Below are 12297 nucleotides of genomic sequence, written 5' to 3' on the forward strand. Positions count from 1 at the left end.
TCCCAGCACTTTGGGAAGCCAAGGCAGGCAGATCACTTGAGCTCGGGAGTTGGAGAACAGCCTGGGCAATATGGCGAAGCTCCACCCATATTGAAGATACAAAAATTAGCTGGGCATGGTGGTGCGCGCCTGTAGTCCCAGCTACTTGGGAGGCTGAGGTGGGAGGATCGCTTGAGTCCAGGAACTTGAGGCTGCAGTGGGCCAAGATAGCCCCACTGCGTTTGAGCCTGGGTGACAAGAGTGAGACCCTGTCTCCAAAAAAAAAAGTCTTCTACGATTATTTTTAGAAATTACAAAAACATCAGGAGATGGGTGTGTTTGGTTTTCAGCAGCACAGCACGGTTCGGCTGAGGTGGCACAGGCTGACTTCTGCCTGTGAATGGTGAAAAACTAGCACTGTCATTTCTGTATCCCCTGGCAGGGTATTTCTTACCGGAAGATCAAAGCTCACTACCAGTATTTGACCCACTGAAAGTCTTTGTTTTGATTTACATCTTTACTGGTTGGACTTAAGATCAGTTTTTGTGGCCGGGTGCGGTGGTTCAAGCCTGTAATCCCAGCACTTTGGGAGGCCGAGGCGGGCGGATCACAAGGTCAGGAGATCGAGACCACAGTGAAACCCCGTCTCTACTAAAAATACAAAAAATTAGCCGGGCGCGGTGGCGGGCGCCTGTAGTCCTAGCTACTCAGGAGGCTGAGGCAGGAGAATGGCGGGAACCCAGGAGGCGGAGCTTGCAGTGAGCCGAGATCGCGCCACTGCACTCCAGCCTGGGCAACAGCGTGAGACTCCGTCTCAAAAAAAAAAAAAAAAAGATCAGTTTTTGTTGTTGTTGTTGTTGTTGTTTTTAGACAGGGTCTTGCTCTCCCACCCAGGCTGGAGTGCAGGGCTCTTAAATCTTCCTCTCATCCTGCTGTTTTATCGTCTAGTATTTGAATTCCTGATTGTTGAATTCATGCTGCTATGAAGATCTGAAAGCAGTCCTGTGGAGTCCTCTTCTGTTTCTTCAGTTGTGTTTTTTTATTCATTTATTTTTTTTTTTAATTTTTGTTTCTTTGAGACGGAGTCTCACTGTGCTGCCCCCAGGCTGGAGTGCAGTGGTATGGTTTCGGCTCCGGGGTTCATGCAATTCTCCTGCCTCAGCCTCCTGAGTAGCTGGGACTACAGGCACGCACCACCATACCCAGCTAATTTTTGTTGTTGTTGTTGTTGTAGTTTTAATAGAGATGAGGGTTCACCAAGTTGGCCAGGCTTGTCTCGAACTCCTGACCTCAGGTAATCCTTCTGCCTTGGCCTCCCAAAGTGCTGGGATTACAGGTGTGAGCCACCGCGCCCGGCCCTGTTGTGTTCTCTTCCATACCGGTTTCTCACCGGCCCCTCACACCCTCGCTGAATTGTTTTTCTGTTGTTGAATGACATGGATGTGGTCATGTGCCACCTCAGCAATGTTCCCACCTCAGCCTCTGGGGATATGCCACTACTTCTGTCACTTCTGTCCTGACGCGAAAGCTCTTTCCTGAATGCCTATTCGCTCCTTTTTTTTTTTTTCTTTTGGAGACGGAGTCTCACTCTGTCGCCCAGGCTGGAGTGCAGTGGCACAAACTCGGCTCACTGCAAGCTCCACCTCCCGGGTTCACTCCATTCTCCTGCCTCAGCCTCCCGAGTAGCCGGTACTACAGGTGCCCGCCACCATGCCTGGCTAATTTTTTCTATTTTTTAGTAGAGACGGGGTTTCACCGTGTTAGCCAGGATGATGTTGATCTCCTGACCTCGTGATCCTCCCGCCTCGGCCTCCCAAAGTGCTGGGATTACAGGCGTGAGCCACCGCACCCGACCGGATTCTTCTTAATTCTTTGTTTTTATTGTTTGACTTACCTGAGGTCTTTGGACTTTGCCTCTGAGCTGGCTTAAGGGCAATCCACCTTTTTCACTGGTCTGGAGTGGGGAGGCAGAGTAGGGGTCGGCTGGAGGAACAGGGCTCTGTGCTGTCTTTTGAGAGTTTACTAAACGTCACTCTGCATGGTAAGGGGTGTGTCCTCTCCGCTGCGGTGTCCTGGCTTGAAGTTCAGATTGTCTCCCTGGGACACCAGACCCTGCGCCGTACTCCCTCCTAAGGACAGCTTTGACTGTCTCCCCTCCAGCAGTCAGTTCTCTCCACCCCCAACAGGAGAAGGAGCAAAGGCTGGTGTCTGCAGGAGTCTCCCCTCCAGGCCAAGGCCAGGGGAGAGTGTGCATGTCACTGTCAGGATGTGTCCTGGTGGCGTGGCCGGGTTTTCAGGGTGAAGCGCCTCCGTTTCTGGGATGGCAGCGGAAGCAGGCACTACACACACAGCTTCGGGGGCTCTCCCCATGCCTCCTAGCTGCCTGGCACTTTCTGTTGTTTCTGGCTAACTTTCTGACCATGCCAGGAGTTGGTGGAAGGAGATCTCAGGCCGCAGCGTTGCTTTCCCGCTGAGGAGACAGAGGTAGGCCGGGGCTGTAGGACAGGGGAGGCAGCAGCCCCACCTTCTTTCTAGGGAGACACTGCCTGTCTGTCATTGCCCCTCTCCTGCACCTGGCCCCTGGCTGTCTGCTCTTCCCACCCAATCACCAGCAAGCCAGCTCCTGTTCCCTGCGGCCCGTAGGATGTGTCCTGGGACCCACAGCCCTCTCTCCCCAGAGACAGCACTGCCTTGCAGCTTCGGTTCCTGGCCCTGTGCTAACCCTGGCAGGGTTTTCCTTTCTAGTCTGCTCTGCAGCCAAGACATTGTGGCCACTGCTCTCCTCGGGACCCCCACCTGGCTTTCTCCCAGCACATGCTGTTTTCTGCCCACCTGGCTGGTGTCCTGTGTGCCGGATTCCCTATGCTCTGTCCCCAGCACCCTGACCACATCTGTCCCACCTGCCTAGATCTTGAACCGTGGGCACAGGGCTCCCTCCTGATAGCCCTGAACACTCCGCTCCATGTCCTACAGGGAGGGATGTCCCAGGTAGATGTCAGCTCCCTCCAGTCACTGACCTCCAGCATCTGAGCAGGCAGGGCCGAGACCCATGGTGCTGCTCAAACCAGCAGCCTGGAGCCCCAAGACAGCTCCTTTTCCTCACCTCCCCCAACACTGATGTTGCACCTGTCTCCAAGCCACTGTGGGACCATCTGTTTTTCTCCATCTGGGAAGCCCCCTTCCCACCTCATGCTCTTCCTGGCTGGGGCGTCTGGGTCACTGGACTCTCCTCTCGTTAGACCTGTGCACGCACGCACACACACACACACACACACACACACACACACACACACACACACAGGAGGGCATCCTGACAGGTGGTGGGGAGGGAGGGCAGCTGCCTCACTGTGGAAAGGGCACGGCCGCTCCCGGACTCCAGCCCTGTTAGGGCTGGGGAGGTCAGCAGGCGCTGGGTTCCAGCCTCAAGTGGGGTCTTCGGAGGTGGCCTTTGGGCACAGGCACCTCCTCTGTGGCCTTCTCACCAGGTCACAGTTCAGGGAGGCTTTGCCGCCTACAGAGCCTGCCCACACCAAGGCGCGCACGGTCACCGGTCCAGAGATGCCATGCGGGCTGGGCGGCGAAGGCCAAGGACACACGCTGCCTGGTGTCGGGGGCAAAGGTTAGGCCTGGAAGGGAGGTGTGGGGTGGGGACCCCGAGGCCAGGGCTGGGCCGCTGAGCTTCAGGGCCCTTGTTGGGGGTCAGGGGGGAATGCCGGAGGACCCCAGCATCAGGAGGAACCCCCTGGAGAGTTATGGCAGGACTCACCTGTGGGGCACAGGAAGAATCACCAGGGAAAGGACCCTTGTGGAGGATCCCCCTCTACCCCCAGGGCACTAGGGGAGGATCTACCAGGGGGGTCTGGTGGAAGGGCCCACCCGGGAAGCGGCGCGCGGGGAGGACTCGGGGGCGCCGGGAGGAACTGTCCGGGAAGGGGCGCGCGGGCCGCGGGCGGCGCGGGGTCGGTAACGGCCCGCGCGGTGGGCGGCGGCGCCCGAGGCCCCTCCCCGCCGCCCGCGGCCGCTCCTCCTCTTCCTCTCCCGCCCGCGCCGCGGCCCTCCCGTCCCTGCGCGGCCTCGGCGGCCTCGGCGGCGGCGGCGGCGGCGGCGGCGGCAGCAGCGCGGCCCCTTTAAACGCCTGCGGCGCCCCCCGCCCCCGCCATCGCGCCTCCATTTTCCCGGCCGCCCGCGCCGAGCGCCGCGCCCGCCCCGGGCCCCTCCGCCGCCGCCGGCCCGGACATGGCCGCCAACATGTACAGGGTCGGAGGTAAGGCCGCACCGCCTTTATGCCCGGCCCCGACCCGCCCGCAGCCCCCACCCACCGCCGCTGCCGCCTCCCCCGCCCCTCCGCCCCGCAGGCCCCGCGCCCCCCGTCCGCCCTCGCGGCCCCCGGCTCCTTCCCGAACCTCCCCCCGCAGTGCTCACCCCAACCCAAAATGGCCCCGCGGGTCGGCCCCATCGGGGGCGGGCGGGGCGCGGCGGCCCGGGGGTGGGGGGCGGCCCACCTGTTGGGGCCGAGGGGGCGGCCGCGGGGGTGGCGGGGGGGCGCGGGCGGCCGGGGACATCCGGGGGGCCGGGGCCGGGAGCCCCCCGCGGGAGCACGTGGCCTTGGGAGGCGCCGGCTGCCGGTCTGGGAGCAGGAGTTTTGGGGCTGTGGGGTCTCCCCCGGCCCGCGGCCCTGTGCTAGGACTCCGGTGCGTCCCCTCTGCGGATGGGGAGCCCCGGTGAGGGGCCGCGTTCCTCCCTAGAGCCCTCCTGCAGCCTGGCCCCGGGGCTTCCCCCCGCAGGGCTCTCTCAGGGGGTCTTCAGCAGGGAGCGAGTATCCCGAGCACGCCTCTAAGTCCCCCCAAACTTTTCCCTGCCTCCCGCTCACCTCAGCCCATTCGGGAGGCGCTTTGCTAGGGTTGGGGAGAGGCCGGAGGGTCCCCTGGGCAGGGGCCCGGGGCTTCCTCTCTGGGTCAAGCCTCCTGTTGCTCGGGCCCCGCGGGCCTGCAGCTTTGGGCCTTGCCCTCCTTCGAGTGCCTGGGACTCCGTGGGGTCTTTCACAGGGAGATGGGGGGTCGTGCGCATTCCATCATTCCATCAGTGCCTCCCTCCCCGGGACTCTTGAGACCCCTCCCTGCCTGTGACCCTCTCGGCAGGTGCCCATTGCCTCTCCCACCTGCAGCCTGCGCTGCAGGAGGGAGCTGGGGTCTCTCTCGCTCTGACCTGATCCCCATGCCCGTGACCCCGAGTGCCCAGAACACGCCGTGTCCCTCGAGCGTGGCCTCTGCTGCCTTGGACGCCGTGTGGTCTCGCCGGCCAGCCCTGTGACCTTGGGGACTGTGGGAGCCCCCTACACCCCGTCTGTGAGATGGGCGGTCAGTCTGCATCAGCAGCTCTGGGCCTCCCCTGTCCTCTCACAGAGGCGGTGGGCCTGTGCCCATCCAGCGTCAGCCCCCTCCCACAGCTTCATACAGCTTTGCCAGGTCCCTGTGTGGACACAGGTGGGCTCAGCCCACCCCACGCCTGGGGCAGCCTGGGTGTGGGGTCCCTTGAGGGAGCGACCTGTTTCTTCCTGTTCTTTCTCCCCACCTGGAGACCCCCCTTCCAGCCTGACATGAGGGCCCAGTTTCTCATCCCGGTAGAGAGGATGCCTACTGCCTGGGCTCCAGCCGGGCCCACTGCGCATGGTTTTGGGATTGGTCCCAAGAAGATTTCTCCCTGCCCCCACCCAGGCTGGGGTTGGGGAGTGGTGGCGGCTTTGGGCTCTAGGGCTGGGGACACCCCGACCCCGACTCGTGCCTTCCCAGTGGCTGCATTGCTCGGCCTTCAGGCCCGCCTGCCTGTGAACTTGGCGCCAGCCTGGCTGCCCCCCCACCGTCCCGTGCCTCGGTTTCCCCATGGTGTGGGTGAGGACCTCGTCTCTCAGTCATCCTTCTGTGCCCTGTGGCAGCTGTGCTGTGGCTGACGAAAGCCAGGACCCTGCCTTGTCCCGTCCCGGAGGTGCAGCTCCCCTGGGCCCTGCACAGGCTTGGGAGGAGCCCTGTGTGGGTCTGCACCGCCCTCCCTGAACCCTCTGTCCCTCTGTGCCTGGAGGCCCGTCCCGGGGCCTCCCTGACCCACAACGCTCCAGTGCTGTGAGGCTGGGTGGCCTGGACCCCCAGGCTGTGGCGGAGGTGCCCACCATGCCTGGCGGAGATGTTGCTGGTCTCTCTCTGTGATGAGGAGCATGGCAGGTTGGGTGCTGTCTGCTGGCAACACAGCCACGCGTGGGATCCAGACTGCTGCTGTGTGTGCAGTCCGTGGTCACTGTGGCCAGGTGTGCTCAGGGTTGTCAGGCCCTCCGTGTGCCCACCCCAAGGACGTCCTCTCCCTGCAGGTGAGACTGTGGGCCTCTCCCGCTCTCCTCTGACAGTCCCTATAGGAGAAGCGGCGTTTATCCCTGGCTTCTGGACCCGAACCCCGGGTTCCGGCAGGACCCCGGCAGGGCCTGTGGTTGCAGTGAGCTGGGTGTTGTAGGTTGGCTTCCTGTCTTGGTGCTCGCCCCAGGAGGTGGGTGTCTGGATTCTTGAGCCCCCAGACAAGAGAGAGGAAGGTGTCTCCTGAACAGCCTTTGTCCGTCTGTCACCGGCTGCCTGGCATGGGCCCCGTTTGGGCGGCCGTCCTGGCCTGTGAGAGCTGCTGGCAGGGACTCAGCCTGGGAAGGGGCTTGCTCCTGCCCCCTCCCCCCCGCAAAGGGACCTCATGTGTAGAGGCGCCAAATTTAGTTAAAAAAAGTACAGGATGCCCAGGCAAGTTTGAGTTTCAGATAAACAGAAATTTATTAGTGTAAGTATGTCCCAAATATGGCATGGGACATACTTGTCCCAGAAGATTCTTATCTGACATTCACAGTTATCTGGGCATCCCGTATTTTAGCTGGCAGACTGCTCTGAGGCCCTGCCAGGTCGGGCTGGGCAGGGTGAAGGTGTGGCAGCAGCATTTTTGTGCCAGCTGAGCTGGGTGAAGTGGTGAGCGGGAGAGAACGGCCTGTTTCTTCCCCGTGGAGTGCCCTGGCCATGGACAGAGGCCTGCTGTCCGTGCCTGTGAGGGCAGCGGATGGCCTGGGCAAGGGTGGCGGGGTCAGGGTTCCCTGACCTCTGCTCCTTAAGGGTTGTCCATCCCGAAGGTTGGAAAGGCTTGGAGCCTGCTGTGGGCTGAGAGGCCCCAGGGCGATGGCGGGCTGTTTCCTCCCTGGGTTGAACATGAAGATGTTAGATAGCATCCAAACAGGACAGCAGAAATCAGTGCCTGCGAGCCACCTGCAGCTTGCTCATGTGGGGGCTTTGCTTCTCAGTGGACAGACCGTGACCGTTTTGCCTTGGGTGTTCCTGTTCTTCATTGCAAGAGGTTAACACCCCATCTTTTGGATTTTTTTTTTTTTTTTTTGAGACAGAGTCTTGCTGCCTCCCAGGCTGGAGTGCAGTGGCGCAATCTCAGCTCACTGCAAGCTCCGCCTCCCGGGTTCACGCCATTCTCCTGCCTCAGCCTCCTGAGTAGCTGGGACTGCAGGTGCCCGCCACCACGCCCGGCTAATTGCTTGTATTTTTAGTAGAGACGGGGTTTCACCGTGTTAGCCAGGATGGTCTCGATCTCCTGACCTCGTGATCAGCCCGCCTCGGCTTCCCAAAGTGCTGGGATTACAGGCCTGAGCCACCACGCCCGGCTGAATTTTGTTTTGTTTTGTTTTGTTTTAATTTTCTTTTGAGATGGAGTCTCGCTCTGTGGCCCAGGCTGGAGTGCAGAGGTGCGATCTCAGCTCACTGCAGCCTCCACCTCCTGGGCTCAAGCAGTTTCCTGCCTCAGCCTCCCAAGTAGCTGGGACTAGCCAGACGCCACCACACCTGGTTAAGTTTTACATTTTTAGTAGAGATGGGGTTTCTCCATGTTGGTCAGCTGGTCTCGAACTCCTGATCTCAAGTGATCCACCTGCCTCGGCCTCCCAAAGTGCTAGGATTACAGGCGTGAGCCCACGCCTGGCCTTTTTGTTTTAATTTTAGTATAGGTTGAGGCTGGGTAACAGAGCGAGACTCCGTCTCAAAAAAAAAAAAAATTAGTGTAGTTTGAAAAGATGCCAGAAAGCCTCTGCCCCTGCAGGGCCCTGGCCTCTGGCGTAGCCTGCGCAGAAGCACCCGGTCCGTGCTGCTGGTCTTCCCTGGGCTTGGCGTGTGCCATCATCTGCTCTCTGTGGTGCTGTTAGAAGTGCTGCTTTCGTATTTTTGTTCTGGTGTTTTTTTTGAAGTTTAAACTTTATTGCTCTACATACTTGCCAGCGGGGAAAAAAGTAAACTTAAAAAACATTTCAGATTTTAGAGGGCTGCAGCCAGCACCCTACCCTGCAGTGCTGAGTGCACCGTGTCCCTCGACACTTGCTGCTCCATGGGCCGACTTTTGGGGTCCCACCCGTGTAAGAAAGCAGGGAAGAGCCCTGGAGACAGCCATCCCGTGAGCACCAGGAGCGGGAGTTGTAGAAGTGGCCGGGGACCCGGGTGTGATGTCCTGGAGGGGATGGCGTGGGGCTGTCTCGCTTGGCCTGTGAGGATCGGCCTAAGCACTGCGCCATTGGCAGCCCTGGCTCGCTCTCCAGGCAGGATGGGCCACTGAGCTGCTCCTGCGTCAGCCTCCCGAAGTGCTGGGATTACAGGCGTGAGCCACTGCGTCTGACCCTTTTTTTTTTTTTTTTTTGAGACAGTCTCACTCTGTCACCCAGGCTGGAGGGCAGTGGCACAATCACAGCTCACTGCAACCTCTGCCTCCTGGGTTCTAGCGATTCGCCTGCCTCAGCCCCCTGAGTAGCTGGAATTATAGGCACGCACCACCACACCTGGCTGGTTTTTGTGTTTTTAATGGAGACGGGGTTTTACCATGTAGGCCAGGCTGGTCTCGAACTCCTGACCTCAGGTGATCCGCCTGCCTCGGCCTCCCAGAGTGCTGGGATTACAGGCGTGAGTCACTGTGCCTGGCCCCATATTGTTCTGAGTGGAGAGTTTGACCATTAAGCTCTCAGATTAATAAAAAAAGTAGCTGTCAATGAGAGATATTGGAATGAATCGTCCAAAGAAGCATATCCCTCATGCCCGACTGTGGCAGTGCCATTCCCGCCCGTGTGTGTGGGCTCGGGTGTCAAGACTGCTGCAGTGGTCCTGCAGGCGTCCTACCTAGAGGTGGGTCCCCAGCTGCGCATCTGGACGCTGGTCAGCAGGTGAGGCCAGGATGCCAGGGGAGGTGCCGTGTGCCTGGCCAGGTGCCTGGAGGAGCACTGGCTGCAGGGCCTTCTTCCTCCTCCAGCTGAACTTGGGGTGCTCTTGCCAGATTATGGGCTGAGTCCTGCTAGGGATGGGGGCCCCCATTCCCCAAGAGGAGCCCACCCTGAGACCCTGTTGGGGGGCAGCTTAGACGCTACCTTAGACTCCAACAGGCTGTCTTGAGAGCGTGTAATTATGTTTTTTTTTCAACAAGGTCTCCTGTTGCCTAGGCTGGAGTGCAGTGGCACCATCACAGCTCACTGCAGCCTCCACCCCCCAGGCTCAAGCGATCCTCCCACCTCAGCTTCCTGAGTAGCTGAGACCACAGGTGCACACCACCATACCCAGCTAATTTTAAAATTTCTTACAGAGGTGGAGTCTGTATGTTGCCCAGGCTGGTCTTGAACTTCTGTACTCAAGCGATGCGCTTGCCTTGGGCTCCCAAAGTGCCGCTGGGGTTGCAAGGTTGTGAGCTACCATGCCCGGCAGAGCATTTAGTATTCTGCAAATGGTCTTTCCTTGTGTGCTGCCTGGGCTCGCTGCTTTCTGGGGCTCTCGTGTTGCTGGTGTCCCCACCCCCACCTCCACCCCAGCTGGCCTGCTCCGTTCCTGTCCCTGTGGGCTCGTGTCTGAGTGTGCAAGCTGGGGAATCTTGGTGGCAATGGAGCCAAGCCCAGTGAGGCTGGAGCCACCCTCATAGTGCAGGGCCACCCAGCACCCCGCACCCCTATACCCCACCCACCCCCCAGCATGCCCCCCGCACCCCTATACCCCACCCACCCCCCAGCATGCCCCCCGCACCCCTATACCCCACCCACCCCCAGCATGCCCCCCGCACTCCTATACCCCACCCACCCCCCAGCATGCCCCCCGCACCCCTATACCCCACCCACCCCCCAGCATGCCCCCCGCACCCCTATACCCCACCCACCCCCAGCATGCCCCCCGCACTCCTATACCCCACCCACCCCCCAGCATGCCCCCCGCACTCCTATACCCCACCCACCCCCCAGCATGCCCCCCGCACCCCTGAGACCAGGCCCCAGGCTGGCTTCTGGGGGCTTTGCACCACCCACTAGGCTGTTCCCGCCTGGGCTATGCAGCGCACCTGAGGGGTCTGAGGTGACCGCTCCTCAGAGCCGCCCTGCAGCCTCCCCGGGGCTGGCCTCAGCACTGCAGCCCCATGATCTGGCCTGGCGTGGGCTCTGCTGCTTTCTCTGCCTGGACAGCCCTGGTGGCCTGAGGAGCTCGAGTGCCCCTCTGCCCCCAGAGCCCTTCCACGGTCAGGGCCTGAGCTCTGTGGGTGCCATTAGGAGGAGGGTTTACAGATCTGCGGCTGGGGGACCCCTGGGGCATGGAGGGACCCATGCGTCCCTTCCCATCTGTGCCCTGCCAGGCTGTCCTCACGGCAGCGTCGTCACAGGGGAGGAAACCGGGGCAGTGGCAGCCACTCCTGGTACCAAGCACACCTTAAAAATGAGCCCACGGAGGTTGCAGTTAGCCGAGATCACGCCACTGCACTCCAGCCTGGGTGACAGAGCAAGACTTCATCTCACCAAAAAAAAAAAAAAATGAGCCTCAAGGCCCATGCAGTTGGTCAGTGGTGGAATCAGGTGTGGGGCATGCCTGGTTCTGCCCTGGCTCATCCCCTGCCTTCAGAGGACAACAACGGCGCAGCGCACATGGGGGCAGGCCCTGAGGTGTGGCTTTCTCTGGGCTGGGCTGGGGCAGTTCTGGGGGAGGGGTGTGTTATGTCCCTTCCTCCAGGAGACACGGTGCCTGCGCCATCTGGCCACTTGCATGAGGGAACGTCTGTCTGCACCCCCTGTGGGCTGCTGTCCTCATCCCTGGCTGCTGGATGCACCTCGGACGCTGGGGCTCTGGTCTCTGATCCTTCCTGGACTTTGTGGGGACAGCGACGGAGGAGGAGGATGCCCCCGAGGATGGGCCAGGCACGAGGCTTGCAGCAGTTCCCAGGTTTTGCAAATAAAAATACAGGACACCCCTGCAGCATTTGGGACGTTGTCACATGGAGACCCGGCTCCTGGAGTAGGGGTGCTGGGGGCTTCCCGACAACTGTTGCTGTTTCTCTTGACTCTGTTCCCAAAAGGGAAAAAACAAGAAAGTTCCTGTCTGTGCTTCCTGGTGCCCCGTCTCTGACCATGGCAGACCTGGCTGTGGGTGAGCTCAGGAGAATGGGTTGTGCCCTGGAGGGTCCCGCACAGGCAGGGGCCACGGGCACCGCTCTGCAGCGCAGCTCTTGGTGCTCAATGATCTTGGGGGTCATGTCTGTTTTCCCCCAATCCTTTTGTGGCCCCATCCCCTACTTGCTAAAACTTATGTGTAACCCCAAAATTCACATATGTCACTTTCCCAGTCATTTGCGGGCACGCACAGGCCACTAAAAGCCCGAGTTGCGTGGTGCCTGGGTGCCTGCTGGGGTGAGTGAGGGACCCTGCCCTCTGCTACTGCTCTTATGTTGGAAGCAAATTGTCCTTTCTCCGTCTATTGAGGGCCGTGCTTCTTGCATTTGGGGGCTCTTGGTGCTTTTGCTTTTTTGATGCCCCTGGGGGAGGTACTGCAGTGCTGTCGAGTGTCCCTGGGCACAGGCAGACTGGGACGGGTCCCATGGAGAGAACGTGTGTTGGACAGGCTCTGTCCCCACGTCAGTTCAGTGTCAGAGAACAACAATAATTATCGTATAAAGTTCTTTGACAGAAACGTAAAATAAGACTGTTGAATATTGATTGGTTGCTGAAAATGTTGTGACCAGAGGCTCATAGGAACTTGACCCTGTATTTCCTGTAGGAACAGAGGTTTGGTGTTCAGTAGTTCAGTATTAGTGGTGACTTTGTAGAACATAATTACTGCGAATCATTAGAATTGACTCTGTGGGTGCGTGTATATTTTAAGTTAAAGCAAGGTTTAGGCTGAGCACAGTGGCTCACACCTGTAATTCCAGCACTTTGGGAGGCTGAGGCAGGCAGATCACTTGAGCTCAGGAGTTTGAGACCAACCTGACCACACAGCAAAACCGCATCTCTACTAAAAATAC

The 12297-nt window shown here is 59.8% G+C and overlaps 1 protein-coding gene and 1 long non-coding RNA gene across 51 annotated transcripts in view; one reads left to right on the forward strand and one right to left on the reverse strand.

Annotated features, from left to right (window-relative positions):
• Positions 1-1850: 1850 nt before the first annotated feature.
• On the reverse strand, positions 1851-3987 carry LOC144330479 (uncharacterized). The gene is made up of 2 exons (XR_013396703.1): positions 3746-3987; positions 1851-2449 (listed from the first exon to the last, which is right to left on the reverse strand). It is a non-coding gene; the product is annotated as an uncharacterized LOC144330479 (long non-coding RNA).
• MTA1 (metastasis associated 1) overlaps positions 2559-12297 on the forward strand; it is a 55519-nt gene continuing 45780 nt past the window's right edge. For 29 of the 50 annotated variants that reach the window (XR_013396675.1, XR_013396677.1, XR_013396678.1 and 26 more), the window contains exon 1: positions 4013-4243. Coding sequence is in view for 16 of the 50 variants with exons in the window: in XM_077942109.1 (XP_077798235.1) it covers positions 4216-4243 (28 nt within the window). In the remaining 34 variants the exon portion in view is untranslated. Of the gene's footprint in view, positions 3599-4012; positions 4244-12297 lie in introns of those variants that run through there. The other 21 variants (XR_013396663.1, XR_013396666.1, XR_013396667.1 and 18 more) reach the window with 1 other exon arrangement.

Source organism: Macaca mulatta, chromosome 7 (assembly GCF_049350105.2).
Source record: "Macaca mulatta isolate MMU2019108-1 chromosome 7, T2T-MMU8v2.0, whole genome shotgun sequence".
Taxonomy (NCBI): Eukaryota; Metazoa; Chordata; class Mammalia; order Primates; family Cercopithecidae; genus Macaca; species Macaca mulatta.